Source organism: Hypomesus nipponensis, chromosome 26, assembly GCF_054491055.1.
Source record: "Hypomesus nipponensis isolate SF chromosome 26, ASM5449105v1, whole genome shotgun sequence".
NCBI lineage: Eukaryota > Metazoa > Chordata > Actinopteri > Osmeriformes > Osmeridae > Hypomesus > Hypomesus nipponensis.
Window position 1 is genome coordinate 9,135,001 of NC_140386.1, and position 16,129 is coordinate 9,151,129.

The 16,129-nt window shown below is 46.4% G+C and overlaps 1 protein-coding gene across 1 annotated transcript in view; it reads right to left on the reverse strand.

Annotated features, from left to right (window-relative positions):
- The window catches only part of hmcn1 (hemicentin 1), a 75,586-nt gene extending 71,802 nt beyond the window's left edge, over positions 1-3,784 (reverse strand). The window contains exon 1 of the mRNA XM_084692409.1: positions 3,523-3,784. Coding sequence (XP_084548535.1) covers positions 3,523-3,784 — 262 coding nt within the window. The remainder of the gene's footprint in view (positions 1-3,522) is intronic.
- Between the last annotated feature and the right edge of the window lie 12,345 nt (positions 3,785-16,129).

Below are 16,129 nucleotides of genomic sequence, written 5' to 3' on the forward strand. Positions count from 1 at the left end.
AGGAGGCAGATGAGACCCCCAGGGTCCGGAAGGGGACGTCCGACCTCTGGTCTCCCCAGGAGGAGGGCTGGGCCTGGGGATTGAGGAGTCGGGACGTACACTGGAGCAGTGCACAGCTGGGAATGACCAGAACCCCACAGGCTGAAGAAACAAGGACAGGTCACCAAGTTACCTTAAAGTCTACCTCCGTCTTTTAAATGAAAAAGGGTTAAGTAGTGTTTACACAAAGGTCATCACTGTGACTTGCAAAGCACTGGAACCCCCCCCCCCCCCCTGCTGAAACCACAAGCCAACAGGGGTAATCTGTGGTGCGGCCCAACATGGCCTCAGGTATGCAGGTTTTCCAAGATGAAAGCTGGAGGGGAGGGTGTGGGGGGGGGGGGGGGGTTAACCTCTGAGTGCAAACTACAAGGGTGAAGAGTCTGGAAAAACACTGGTCTCATGGTGCCCGAGGCATACTAAAAAAGGGGCGCGCGAGCAAGCGCTCCTGAAAAAAATTAAAGGCTATTTTAATATTCCAGGCAGGTAATTAGAGACATGAAACAGTGATGGTCTGACAGTCCTCTGACACGCTCCTCTCTGTCTCCCCCCCCCTTCCCCCCCTCCCTGATATCATCCTTACTAAGTGTCCACGGTAGTAACCTGGTGTGGGCGGGGCTAAACAAACGAGAAGGAGGAGACACGGGTCTGATGCGGAAGATTCCGGAGCTCTGACAATGGAGCTGCGGAGCCTTTGATCATCCGCTGGGATCGACAGAGATCCCGTCATCACCTCTGGTGACTCCACGCCCCCTAGCTTCAGTCAAAGACCCAACCACAGACATCCTTCATGGGGGTGTGGAGGAGGAGGGGGGGGGGGGTGGAGTAACCAAAGTGGAACATCTTTCAGAGATTCAGTAACCGCCAGATCGCAGTGAAACGAGGCAGGAGAGAGAGGACAGGACCTGGAGGTGTTGAAGGTGCGGTGGGGGTCAGATGGCTGAGCGGTTAGGGAGTCAAGCTATTAATCAGTCGAGCTATTAATCAGATGGTTGCCAGTTTGATTCCCAAATGGCGTTGTGTCCTTGGGCAAGACACTTCACCCTACTTGCCTCTGGAGGAATGTCCCTGTGCTTACTGTAAGTCGCTCTGGATAAGAGCGTCTGCTAAATGACTAAATGTAAATGTTTACAAGACAACGTGTGTGCACTGATGTCCAGGAGGTGGAAACTGAAATGGCCTTGTTAAGGGGATGTGTGTGTGTGGGGGGGGGGTGGGGAAGACATCAGATTTGCCAACGGAAACTAATTTGGGGGCCCAACTAGCTATCAGCCCAATATCAACAAGACAGGAATTTCCAGCTTCTGTTGTGCAGCTATCTCCCGTGTCACAGTGAAGCGAGGCTTGATGGCATCTTGTCCCCCGGCCAAGGAGGGAAATCTCAGGCGGTAATGCTACAGTGAAAGCCTTGCACAGCCCTTCCTCGACACTATCAGTGCCTCGACAGCACAGAGGGGGATGCCATTCAGAGGCTGTATAAACACAATCCCTGTGCCTCAGTAAACTGACTCCTGAAATTAGCTTTTTTCTTCATTGTCTTTCTCTTTCGTTCCGTCTAAAGAAAGAGAGGGGGTGGGGGGTGTGGTGGGAGGGCTTCCTGAGTGCCTTCCATACGAGCCTGATCCCAAATGACAGCCACCCCCCACCAAACACACAAAACATTTACAGCGACACGCAAAAACACATGTACGCGCACGCACACAAGCAGTGCTTGGCATGCACACAGAAACACACACACACACACATTGCATGTTGACTCAGTGAGACTGAAGCAGGAACAGTGGGGTGGCTGAGGTCTCCGATTCAAAACCAGCCAAGACAAACAGGATCTATCTCTATCTGGGATGGAAAGCGGGGGGGGGGAATGGATACATATCGAGAGAGGGGGAAAAAACTCGAACCTAAAAATAACAAGCCTCGCATAGCTGCCTCTGTTCCGTGGCAGAGTGCTGGAGCGGACAAGACTAGGAGGACACTGTAGAGTTGTTTTGCTGGTATGGCTCTGTGCAGCATTAATCATTCCTCAGTCCTCCTCAAGGGATTTACAGAAACAGATTCTAACATCCTCATAAAAGTAGCTGAACTGTGGCTGTTGGTCGGCACAATAGGACACAATAGGACACCGTTAGGAAGTTGTACCCGCTGAAGTTCCCTTTGGTTGCTCTGAGAGTAGTTAAGAGGGAATGTTAATGAGCCAGATGTTCGGTGAACAGGGTTGTTTCTTCATGGTTGACCCTAAAGTCGAATGTTTCTTGTATTTTCACAGGCATGCAAACAAATTGAATTTGTTATCTATGGATTAGTTGTGTTGCACGCATTCCTCGTTTTCCCTTTTTTGATTTGTTTTGGCACTGCCCAAAGGACGAGACGGGATCAAGGCTTTACAGAAGAAAAAAAAAGCTTTCAGAATTTGACATGGTGAATTCTAGATGAGGAGCAAGCACATCTGGAATACTGAACTCACAAGAACCCCCACCCTCTCTCTCTCTCTCTCTCTCTCTCTCTCTCTCTCTCTCTCTCTCTCTCTCTCTCTCTCTCTCTCTCTCTCTCTCTCTCTCTCTCTCCCTCGTTGCTCTGTAAAAAAAAATCTTGGTTATGTTACAGTGGTGTGATCTACAACATAACCAGACCTATCTTGGAAAGGCATTCCAGAGCGCGTGCAGGAGGGGACTGAACGAAAATGCATTTAGCACAGCCTCTTGTCGACGTGATGCACGTTCAGGGGTTCCCTGTCACTTGGGTCCCGCGTTTGAGAGCGCGCACACAGCTCTCCAAAATGCCTTCCCCCGAGCTCCGGTCTGTATTGCGCGCTACGGTGCTGTTGACCGAGCGTTTTAGTCGACGCCTCCACTTCTCACCTCGACCCCAGCACACAAACCACACCATTGGATTTTGTTTACGTTCTAGGGAGTAGTTGAATGAGTTCCTCGCTCTCTGCTGAACTTAATTACAGACTCGGACCTTTAGCTGGGCTTTCAGCCAAAAAAAGCACCTTTATGTAATAAGGCTACCTAGCCAAGGTGTGACAGTATCACAAATAGTGTTAAATGGTTACAATATTCAAATTAGTTCAAATAATTAATTTGCGCATTAGGAATTAAATACAATATTTTAAGACGAGCAGAGGAAATAAAGGGCGCAGGTAAAGCGTGGAAAAGATCTAATAACATCCTCTGTACACAACGGTCAAAGCCGCACATTAACTGACAGAATGCGTAAGTGACAGTACATGAAAACATCTGCGTTGGTGGAAACTCGAAGTCGCCTTAGCTTTAGGTGTGAGGACGTCACCCATTCAGAGCCCGGAGTCTGAGTAAACTACTAGATTTCTCACGTCTCTGTGTGCTTTTGTTTCGAAGCAGGTCCATTCTTGACAACAGAGCCAGTAAACATCTGGACCCATCCACACACGTAAGAGACAGAGAAATACTGGCGCGCTTTCATCAAAAGTTGCGGTAAAAGTGTTAAAATGTTTAAGTTTACCTGGGTCGTGAAAGGGTACCAGAGCAAAGTTATACAAAGGTCTCTGTTGTCTGCTCAACGACGTTTCCAAAATCGTGGATGCCCCCTCGATAACCTGCACCAGGTCATCGTACATGGAGCCGGTTACATCAAACACGAATGCCAAGGTGGATGCACCCTCCGGGATGTCCTCTTTTGCATCCTCGGTACCGGTGTCCTGACCGAAGGAAAAAACGACTAAAAGAACCTGCACGAGCAACAGGAACAATAGCCTGGTGCCCATTTTCAGACCGAAAGGTCTACAATAACTAAATGTTATAGTTGTCTACTTTCCAGTCGGAACCTTATGATGAATCTCGAAGTAAAGGGAGCGACATTGGCTCTCTTAACCCGTGACAAAACAGTGATGAAAACGTCTGTTCTTCAATGGAAAGAGAAGTCGAAAAAAGAGATGAAAACTATTCCCTCGGCGCTGTCCAAGATGCTGCACTTCCTGCGCCCTCAATCTTCCTCTGCCTCTATGCGAGTGAATCTACTTCTCCGCAGTCCCTCCAAACTTCTTTTCGTCCTCCTTGAAACTTAAGAAGGAGCTGCCGACTCAGGAGCCCTTGTTTCAGCTCGGAGAGCCTTTCTCAAAGCTCAGGAGAAGAAGGCTCAAGACTCAATTTACGGACTCTCATTGGACAGCAGAAGGGTGGACGGTTGATCCTGTGCGTAAAGAGGTCGGCGCTCTTAGGTGCAGAAGCAGTGTGGAATCGTGTACATAATTATTTTTAAAATCCGGCAAAAGTTTTTCTTTATACTCTTTCTTTATACTTTTCATCAAACGGGCCTAATAATTGGCGGGAAGAAAACAGTTTCATTTTCATTTACCCCCGGCCAATATCATTTTAGGATTAATCAGCAGGGCTATAAGCCTGTAGGCTTTGAAAATCTCAGACCCTATTAGTTCACTGGGCAGGGAAACGATAAAACGGACCAGCCGTTGAACCACTGGCACCATCTATAGGTATAAACATATAACACACTGTTCAACAAACCTCAATTCTAGATTCTAATAGCCAGATTCTAGGTTTTGTTCCAAACAGACAACGTCCTTTGTGGAGTTTCTATAGAGGTAGTGACGTAGTCCGGGACATGGTTTAACTTGTGTCATGGGAACTGCGTCCATAGAGTGTTTCTGGACATAGAGCGATTAGCCTCAGGTTTCACTCGGACGTTATAAGTGTTTTAAAAGACCCACTTAATTGCATGGTAGTTAATTAAAAGCTAAGTGATCATTTTTTTAAACAAAAAAAACACACTACAAATAATGCATGATATGTCCGTGTGGTAAAATACTAAATGCTTTAAAAATCAAACAAACATCAAACAATAACAATTCGTATACTTTATTTTTCTAAAACAACCTTAAACATTGTTTTATTTAACAATAAAACAACATTTGGGTATTGAAGAGCAGTTATATTTGCTGGCACTAGGGGGGGCTAGTGCACTTATGGTTGTGCTCGCTCCCATGAAGGGACTGAGGAACTGATGTTTTCTGCATCCACGGCAACAAGACAAGGAGTGAGTCAGCATAAAGCTAAACATCTACTGCAGCAGACTCCGAAGAAATGTCAGATTAGAGACTGGCAAAGTAAGCAAAGGGAGGCCTGACGGAGAGAGAGATAAAGAGAGGGAGAGAGAGAGAGAGAGAGAGAGAGAGAGAGAGAGAGAGATGGTAAAAGTGAAGGCTAATGTTCCACCAAGTTATGTAACCAAGGGGTTTCATGGAAATATTCAAATGAGGACCTGACCCAGACCAGCCCAGGTGCATTCAAATAATGTTAGCCTGAGTGGTGAGGGCTTTGCATGGTAAACAAGTAGTCAGGCCTGGAAAAATGCACCACAAGAAAATGAAGGACTTGCGCAATTCCTTCCATCAGGATTCAAGATGAACTGGAACCACAGAAGACTGAGACGTTTACCATAATCTGAATCTGCACATCCATGGGTTTATGTCGGTCAACATGTTGATTCAGATTACAGCCAAGGCACACACACACGCACGCACACACACACACAGTAAGATGTTAAAACGTTTGTTGTTTGCTTGACTTCCAAGTCCAGCTAAAGCTAATTGTGGAGAGACATAAATCTGGGCTTTTATTGTAATGGACCAGTTTTCTTGGTTCTAAGAGGCTGGCGGTTAGGCTAAATCTGGTAGTTTGGCAAGGGGGACGAGGCCTCTAGTGTTTGGACCAGGGTTCTGGTGAAACTCAGCCAAAACCAACAAGAATATTTAGCCTGAGGCTTCTAGAATGTTCATTTCATTACAAAACTGCCCTCAAGGCACGACCCGAAGCGAACCGCTACACACTGGCTGTTCTGATCCAGATGAACAGGTCTCATGCATCTTGGGCCAACGCAGCACAAAGGACTGACAGGAAGTAGAGAGAGGAAACGTAGAAGGAGTCAGGAAGAAAGGGCCGGAAAGAGAGAGAGAGAGAGAGGAGAAACAGGAGTCAGAGAGAAAGAGAGAGAGATGAACGGAGGGAACGAGAGAGTGAAGAAACAGAGAAAAAAATACCCTGTTTTCTTGTTCAGGGCAGGCCAAGAACCCCTTCCACAGAGTCCCCACCTGATCAGCTACTTTCCTTCTTTCTTTCTGCGCTGAGATTCTACCCAGTCTGACGGTGTGGATGGTTGAGAGAGAGAAACAGCGAGGACTGGGGAGCGAAGGTGTGTGCGTGTGTGTGTGTGTGTGTGTGTAAGTATGTCAGTAAGTCAGTAATTAAATAAGCAGGGTAGAAATAGACACAGAGAAGAAGATCTGGTGTGTTTCCAGGGGCAGTCTCATGTTTGGGCGCTACCTCCCAACAGCCTAACAACCTCTGACTCACGAGACCGGTTTGACGGTAACGTGAAAACACGAGACTCTCTGTGTCCTTAACAAGAGCAACACATCCCCCCCTTGTGCAGTCTACCCAACAGCTGCCCCAGTGCTCGCTGGAGCTCCGTTACTCAAAGGGGCTTAATCCCAGGGATTAAACTACATCTCATCGCAGCAAAGCCACCCCTTTTGTATGCCGACACAGCCCATCAGCCTGGTGGAGCGCGCTCAGTCCAGCAGCCCCTTCCTGTACACCTCTCTTTCAAACACACACATACTGTTCATACACACACACTGCATACCCATGGTTTGTGCACGCCGTAACACACACAAGCAGGTGCACAGACAGACACACAGACACACACACCAGTAGACACACACACACACACACCAGCAGACACACACACACACCAGCAGACACACACAAACCAGCAGACACACGCACACCAGCAGACACACACACACACACCAGCAGACACACGCACACCAGCAGACACACACACACGTCCACACACATGTGCACCACACTGCCGTCCCAGGCGCTGTTGTGTTGACAGAAGCATTTCCTTTGTCCCCTTGTCCGTGTTTATGAAGGGGTTTGTTTGTAAATAATAGGAAACAAGTGGAAAAACAAGAAAGGAGAGAGAGGTGGAGAACAGCAGTGTTAAAGAGAGAGAGAGGTGGAGAACAGCAGTGTTAAAGAGAGAGGTAGAGAACAGCAGTGTTAAAGAGAGAGAGAGGTGGAGAACAGCAGTGTTAAAGAGAGAGGTAGAGAACAGCAGTGTTAAAGAGAGAGAGAGGTGGAGAACAGCAGTGTTAAAGAGAGAGTTGGAGAACAGCAGTGTTAAAGAGAGAGGTAGAGAACAGCAGTGTTAAAGAGAGAGAGAGGTGGAGAACAGCAGTGTTAAAGAGAGAGGTAGAGAACAGCAGTGTTAAAGAGAGAGAGAGGTGGAGAACAGCAGTGTTAAAGAGAGAGAGAGGTAGAGAACAGCAGTGTTAAAGTTAAAGGCAGGAGAAAGAGATTCAAGAGGACAATACAGTGTGTGACTTTTCTCAGTCTGGACAGTCTAACTTGGACTGTGAGAATGCTGTCTGGAAGCCACTTGAATCCCACCCAACAACCCATAAAAGCGTCCCTTTATTGTCTGCTGTTCACAAGCCGATTCTGTAAACACATAAGGACACATACTCACACAGTCTAACACACACACACACACATGCACTCATATACCTGTCCTGAAAACACTACGGCACACACACGCCTGCGCACACAAGCGGGTCCTGTAAACACAGGTACACAGTCACAATCGTTCCCTGGCACTTGTTCTGTTCAGTCTGCACATTCCTCCTCACCTCGGGTTCCAGTAATGAAGCAGAGATAAAAACCCCTCTCATGCCAGGGTCTTTGTTAGGAGGCAGGGCCTGCACAGACTTTACCAGAAGAGTGTATGAGAAAGCAGGCGTGCGCCACAGAGCCCAGACCATAATAGTCCCAGCAGAGCTGGGAGGAACACTCATCATCGCTAAGCGACCGACTCTATTACTTTGTGACACGTCACCCCACAGTGACCAATGCCATATTTTCTCTATAAAAGGCTGCTTCGGAATGACATGGTGTGAGTGAAAATGGCCGCTGATGGAAACGAACGGCTCCTACTGACGTTGGTATTGTTTTTGGAGCTCAGCCAACAGACAGTATTGAGGGGTAGCTAAGCGGGCGGTCGAAACACGCCTTGCCCAGTAGAAGAGCTTTATTTGGCCAACGCCTCAGATAATCCCCTCAGGACGGAAAACAGTTTTCACAGTAATTCCCATGTTGTCAGGATGCTTCCAGAGTATGGAAGCTCGTCATGCTAAGGTCAGCCTGATGGGAATTTGGGTCACTCAAATGAGTGCTCATCCCACCCCCAGTGCACCAATCAACCACTCTGTCCGCCTACTCTGGCTCTGGCCACTGATTTGAGATGGGGTTTTTTTGTGGGAAATAGTGATGCTGGTCAGGTTCACCCTTCTCCGTCTGACAGGTAATCAATGTGCAGCCATGTTTGTTTGTTATGAGAGGGTTGTTTATACGCTGTCTGCCGCATCCACTGGCTCCCTCCCTCCATCCTTTCCTCCTTCCATCCCTCCTCTGCCCCTCCCGCCTTCCATCGTTCCCTCTCTCATTTCTCATCCCTCCCTCCCTCATTTCTCATCCCTCCCTCCCTCCCTTCCTCCATCCTTTCTTCCATCCCTCCCTCCCTCCATCCTTTCTTCCATCCCTCGCTCCCTCCGTCTCTGATGTGAGCCGTGCGGTGGCTGCTGGCCGGTCAGGTCAGAAGGTCACCCCTCCCTCTCTGTGACAGCTGCTGAGTGGGACTTCGAGGATGGAGGGATGAGGGAGGAAGCAGGAAGTGAGGATGGAGAGCCAATCATAGAGGGGGGAGGAGGAGAAGATAGTGAGGGCGTGGCATCCCCTCAGGGCCCACGCTATAGTGGAGGAACACGTGGCTGAGATGAGTGCGCTATGTAACCCCAAACACATCGCAGCACAAACCAAATACACACATGGAAACACACACACGTGCACCTAAGCCAGGTTGCAAATATGTGGAATTGTTGTTTTGGGAGACCTTTTCTCATAACAGCTCCATGTTGCCCTCCCAGAGAGAGGAGGCAGAGGGCCAGGGTTCCCAGGCTCCCAGCTCCAAGGCCAGGAGGGCACCTCACCTCTTCCCAGGGCCGGGGCTACCAACATTCCAGAACCTACTCTGGAATTCCAAACAGGAAAGAGAACGGAAACTGTATCTGGTGCCTGTGAAAACGAGAGTAGTGCGTGCGTGTGTGTGTGTGTGCGTGTCTGTGCATGTGTGTGTGTCCACAGAGCATACTGGCAAATCCATAAACCCTCTACAGAACATCAGTACTGTCTGAACACGCTCTCTCTCTCCTCTGAGACTTGGACCACAAACGTCTGTTTGTGTGTTGCGTAAGCAGAAGGAGAGAGAGACACTGCTGATTCAAAAACCCCGAGAGCAGAACTAACCCCAGCTCAAGTGGGAACAACTGACTGGCCTTTTTTTCTAGAACAATTCTCACAATCACAAGACAGGAAATGGTCTAAACAGTGTCAGGGATATCAGACAGTGACATAATACTTTGGATTAACAGTGCAGATTTCATATGGCATCCGACAACCTCCACAACAACAAAAAACTACATATCCGGATAACATTCATCTGCTATTAGGCTGCTACGTCGTTTTACGTCCTACATCCTAAACTCCAAAAGACCTGGTAAGTAAAAAAAGCTCTCCTATGCGACCTTAGATAATGCATCATTCGCACACTGCATGTGCAAACTCAACCACGCACGCGCAGCACTTGGTCAGGTTCGGAAACATAAAAGGGGCACCAAGGTAGTCATCGGCAGCTACAGAGAGATGCGTCACCGGGACAACCTTTAAGGTTTGGTGAGAGTGGGGCCCTGCTGCTTGTGTCTCTGGGTTCAGCAGCAGAGGGGCTAGCATATGTCTTGGGGCTGAACAGGCATGTGACTCAGCTGTGACAGCGCAGACAATAAGACAAAGACCCATCTGCCCGGTGGTGACCGCCACACTTTCTCTCCCCCCCCTTCTCCCCTCTGTCTCTCTGTCTCTCTGTCTCTCTCCCTGTCTCACCCCCTTCTCGCCTCTCTCTTTCCCTCTCTCTCTACCTGTCTTTCTCAATTCCTCTGTTTCTTCCTGTCTCATCTTGTCTCTCCCTCTCTCTCTCTCTCTCTCTCTCTCTCTCTCTCTCTCTCTCTCCCTCCCTCCCTCCCTGTCTTTCTCCCTTCCTTCTGTGGTTCCCATCTCAACGGCCTGTCTCATCTTGTTCAATGAATCTGTCAGTCACGGTCTGCTTAATTGACTTTGCTCATTCTGTGCCTCAAGACTACTTTCTTCTTTCTCTGGAGCTACCTCTCCCTGTATTATTTCCATCCAATAAACCCCCTCCACTAGCAACACACACATCTCACTCTACACACACACACCGACACATTCCACCCTACACACACACATCCCACCCTACACACACACATCCCACCCTACACACACACATTCCACCCTACACACACACATTCCACCCTACACACACACATTCCACCCTGCACACACACATTCCACCCTACACACACACATCCCACCCTACACCGACACATCCCACCCTACACACACACATTCCACCCTACACACACACACCCTCATTCTGAAGTGTGAGGATCAGAAATATTTGTTGTTGATTTTGCGGGCTATCCATTCGTGCCAGAAGTAATCCCTGTGCACTCAAATAACCCCTCACCCCTGGTGTAGTGTGTGTGAGTGTGTGTGGGTGTACGTGTGTGTGTGTGAGAGTTGGGTGTGTGTGTGAGAGCGTGTGTGTGTGTGAGAGCGCGTGTGTGTGATGGTCTCAAGGAATCAAGTCCTGTTGTACATTCAGAGGGCAGCTGCACGCCAGTCAGTTACAACGTTTCTCTGAATACCTCTTGATAACGCAACGCTGTCTTAACTCAAAATGCCTTCGTTGCTGATGAAACAGATGTTGGACCTTTGTGGAGGTCCAAGAACAACATGGATTCCTGAGGGTAAATTATTGTTATAATCTAGTATGTCAAAGTACAGCCAGTCCAAACATCACCGTGCCAATATGAACTTATGAGTTGGTTTGAAAACACGAATCACTTGGTCAGGCCAATTGGCAGCATCTCAGTTTCAGAAAAGTTAGTCCCATCTCTGTATTCTTCACAAAACTGACCAACATATGCCACACTCTTTTAAAGACTAATTTCACTATGTTACTTGGTTGTTAGAACAAGGCCCTGTGTTAATTTTCCACTGGTCCAACTCACTTGTTTGGCACATTCCAACATATTTTGCATGGCAACAAAAGCAGCGGTTGTTATGATTCCTGGTTATTCTTTAAAGGTAAATATTATGGTCTGTCATGGAGGAATACATGTCCTTCACTGTTATCAAGTCCAAACAAAGGATAGCAACAACACAAGTCATATAACAGGACAACACCAAGGCCCAGAGAGGGTCAACGTGGCCCAATAATAAGAATGATTCTAGCTGATGACTAAAAGTACATTTTTTGGGGTGACAGAAATGTCTTAAACAGAGTTCTAAATAAAGAATAACCTGTTTCTCGAACCAGACGTTAATTGAATTACTTTGACTTGTTCGTCTGCCCTGGTCTTATTGTAGGACTCACTTTACAGCTCCTTTCCTTGGAAGTTCAAAGATTGATCATGTGCAGTCATCTGTAGGACACAACAAATAGACATACGTTCTAAAACTAACTTTTCTTGGTGTTTACAGACTTCGACAGCCTGTAAAAAACACAAACTTGTGGTTGAAGTAGAAGGCGGGAACCTATGACCTTCATCTGTCAAACATACTTATCCTCTATCCATCGATTAAAACCAAAAAAAAAAAAAAACTGAAACTAAAAAGGTGGACTGAATTTTGTATTTTTCCTTTTCCCCACCTGTCATCCCTTCTCCTGATTACCTCAAGGCCTCTGAGTGACTGCACAGGAGGCACGTACCACAGGTACAGGGTGCGTTCAAGGACAGTCTCCCCACACACTGACAGACACCCAGGTTAAGGAGTAACTCTTAGGTTGTTACTTGGAAATGTGTTGCAATACCTGTTATTTACATTGGGAAAGGTTAAGTAGGGAGAATTTCCTTCAGCAGTAAATCTAGCAAACCTTTCATAAGATCAACATCACTTCTTTATTTTCATGCAGTGCGTTAGCAAAACAATAATCAATTTGCACACCGTATACAGTAGGGCTGTGGAAAAAAATCGATTCACCTTTCAGAGCTTCAGTCTGCTAGCGATTTAGATCGATTCACAAATTTATGTGAATCGATTTTTTTAAATTATGTTTGTTTTATATACAATCGATTCAAATTGAATCGTGAGGTACCAAAAGATTCCCACCCCTAGTAAACAGTACATAACATACGTAGACCAGGATCTCCTGTCTCCATGTCATTGGGCAAATTGTTCAACACAACTGCTTTCTCCACATAACATTTGTAATACCTCAGAAAACACAAAGACATGAAGAGATGGAGAGATGGGTTTCCAGGTGTCTGAGGTCTAATCCTATCAAGATAACCGTGTCTGAGTCATAGATTATTATTTTGATGTGGCTGTTTTGCCCTTCTGACCAGCTCTGTGTTCCAGGTGAGAGAGAGAGAGAGAGAGAGAGAGAGAGAGAGAGAGAGAGAGAAAGAGAGAGAGAGAGAGAGAGAGAGAGAGAGAGAGAGAGAGAGAGAGAGAGAGAGAGAGAGAGAGAGAGAGAGAGAGAGAGAGAGAGAGAGAGAGAGAGAGAGAGAGAGAGAGAGAGAGAGAGAGAGAGAGAGAGAGAGAGAGAGAGAGAAAAAGAAAGAGAAAGAGAGAGAAAGAGAGAGAAAGAGAGAAAGAGAGAGAGAGAGAGGGAGAGAGAGAGAGAGAGAGAGAGAGAGAGAGAGAGAGAGAGAGAGAAAAAGAGAGAGAAAGAGAGAGAGAAGAGAAAGAGAGAGAAAAGAGAGAGAGAGAGCGTTGAGGAGAAAGAGACCACGTGGGGATGGTGGTGGAGTCACATGCCGTCATGGTCAATGCCGTCACATGGCCAATTAATGACTTACCATTGCATCTTTTAAGATGATCAATAGTCATGCATCAATGCACAAATTAATTTACATAACTCTTATGCATTCCTTGAGAGAGAGAAATAGAGAGAGAGAGAGAAAGAGAGGGGGGGGGGGTAGAGACATCCCAGATCATTCATGATGATTAATCTGCAGTGTATGTTTTAATGAGAGCTCCTACAGCACATTTTAGCCAGGTTTGAAAAAAGAAAGCGTCCCCATGGTTGCCAGGGAGATTAGAGAGCTGCAGGCAGAGTTACTGGTTCTGGGTGGAATGAATCCAGTCTTATTCAAAAGCCTTTCCCCACATACTGATTTTCAAAGAGTGGGGATAATAGGGATTTTAACACTACAGGCCAGGAAAAAACATCAAAGATAAGCTTGGGGTGGGATATCTGGGAATATCAGTGTTTGGATTGCGTGCGTGTGTGTGTGTTCGTCTGCTCGACTGACCTACTTACCGAGAGAGAGGGAGCAGGAGCACACAGGAGGGAGGAAAGGAGCCCTCTATTTGGAAGGGCTTAGCGTTCAGCAACCCCAGACTCTCTCGTGACTCGACCTGCGCTGGGTCAGGGTAAACGGGGACACCTCGGCACTGATCTGCTGGCACGAGACGAGACTTCGTTCAGTGAGTCAGAACTTAGTTGTATTTTACATGTTTATTAAGCAGATGCGTTTCTGCAGTGCATCATACAAGGTTGGGGATTTGAACCCGTGATCCTCTCGATTTGCAGTCTTATGCTCTGTTACTGAGCCTCACTGTCCCACTGGAACAAACTGGAATATGTGTGAGCATATCAGTTAGAAGCTCACATAGAGCTGTGTTTGTTTAGCCTGCTCTTCACATGACTGAAACACAAGCAGGTTTCATTTGAGCCGCTCTTCTCTTCTTCCTGCTGGTTTCACCCGGATATCCCAGCATCCACTGTTGAACCAGCCCATGTATCAATATCTGGCTGTTATGTTTATGTGCTTTCACATATGCAGATGTGCTTCCACCTCAGTTTCGGAATAACAATCTGTGTGTGTGTGTGTGTGTGATGTGTGATGTGTGTGATGTGTTTTCAGAGAAACTTTGTGCCCTGGATAAGTAGAATCCAAGAGACTATCAGGAGGGAAGCATTTGACCCTGGTTTCTCTCCACACACCACTAAACCGTGCTAGTCGGCTTTGCCATTGCATCACTGTGACCTTTCAACCCTCCCAACGATAATCCATGTATCTGCGGCCTTTGACCTTTGGGGGACACAAAGGCCAACCGCAGTCTGTGCATTTGCATAACGTGATCGAAATGCTTTGGATCAATCTGAAGCCATAAAATGTCTGCTTACTGAAACATCAGCTAGAGAAGACTAGCAGTGTGTTTTACACATCTAGTGTGGCCAAGGGATGTATTTGTGAGTATGAATTTATCGGATCTGGTACAGATACTAGAGAGACTAGCAGTTATGTGACAAAGCAGTGTTTGGGAATGAAAACTTAAGGAATCTGAACAAAGCCAGAACAATATAGGTGCTATGAAAGTGAACTGAATCGTCACTTTGAATTTAGCTAAGAAAATGTATGTTGCAGAAAGATTAATGATTTGTGTTTTGTTTTTAAAGATTGGTTTGGTTTGAATATTTAATTTAAAACGGAACTGCTAAGAAAATATGTATTAAATATCAGCCTTTGTGAATACTGATTTACACTTGATTTACATTTAACTAATGCTCCCAGCTTGTCTGATGAATCTGAATATATAGTTAAACATCCTAATTACTTGAAAGGGGATAGATTCTTTGGCCAGCACTCAAAATACAATAGAGCCGGTTAAATAGAAGTTTTAAAGCAGCCAGTTAAAGGCGACAAAAAACACATTTTTTCTTCCACCTCAATGTGAATTTGATCACCAATGCTGAATTTTTTTTTTTGTAAATGACTGTAAAATGGTAGAAGCTACCTAAAGAAATATGTTCACCTAAGAGTTTTGCTCAGTGACTATTGTTTTCAATTGAGGTCAATTAACTTTAATTACATAATGTTTTCAATTACCCCGCTGAACCTATTTTGTCATCTTGGCACGGACTCTGGATGGAGACACGAGGTTGTCAGGGCTACATCTAATCTACAGTTTGGATTGGGATATTGAACTTTGACCTCTGTTCAAATCCACCAAAATTACGAAATAAACCAGAAACCACATGGTTTACTGAAGCCTTTCAACGAGCATATCTCAAGAGCCATCTCTTTGACCTTTTGTGGACCATGAACCTTCTGGTGTGTCGGTTCACCTCTGGAGTCTTTCGTCAAGGTCACAGAGTACGTTGGTCATGTGGGAATTTTACCTCTTATCAGCCGGTTCTGGGAAGTCATTTGAACACACTTCTCATGTTGCACTCTTCCTCAGCCTTGGGGAGCAATTCTTAGAAACTGACCAGTTTAACAGGTATGTGTTTACGGCTGCCTTTTGCTTTTGTGTTTTTTTTTCTCCCTACCCCGTAATAGCCCACATCTATGCCTCATCGCTTGAATGTAACTCAACTTTCAGTCTCGTAACACTGCCCCCATATAGGACCAGCATCAGTAAGGACAACGGGAGAAACTGTGGAAGATTTCTGAGGGTGGAAACGTGTTAGACTTCCTTCAAAACATGCAACTGTCCAAAGGGGCTTCCTTGTACTGTACAGGGTTTGCTCAGAGGATTTTATCTTCCTTCGTGGTGACGGATTCCAGTGTGTTTGTCACCGCCTGCCACTGTGCCAGGGTCAGCGCTGTCAGACCTCAAATATTCATACCGTCCTCGTCAGGACACCTGACCTAGACTTGCAAACCTTTTGTGATGGCGAAGGGGAGGTGGGGGAGGTAGAAGTTAGATAAAGAGATCAAAGGGTGAGTAAGGGAGATTGTGAGCACTCGTGCCACAGACGACAATCTATGAAACTTACAAATGTACAGTTTTGCTCAATAAACGTCTGGCCCAGTATATCTTCTGAGATAGATGCTGCCCAGAAAAGGTCAGGAATTGAACCCAGGACCTTGTTGCCTTCTTGTACTGAGCCACCGTATCACTACAAACACCAAACCACAAAATCCTTCCGGAACGTTCTA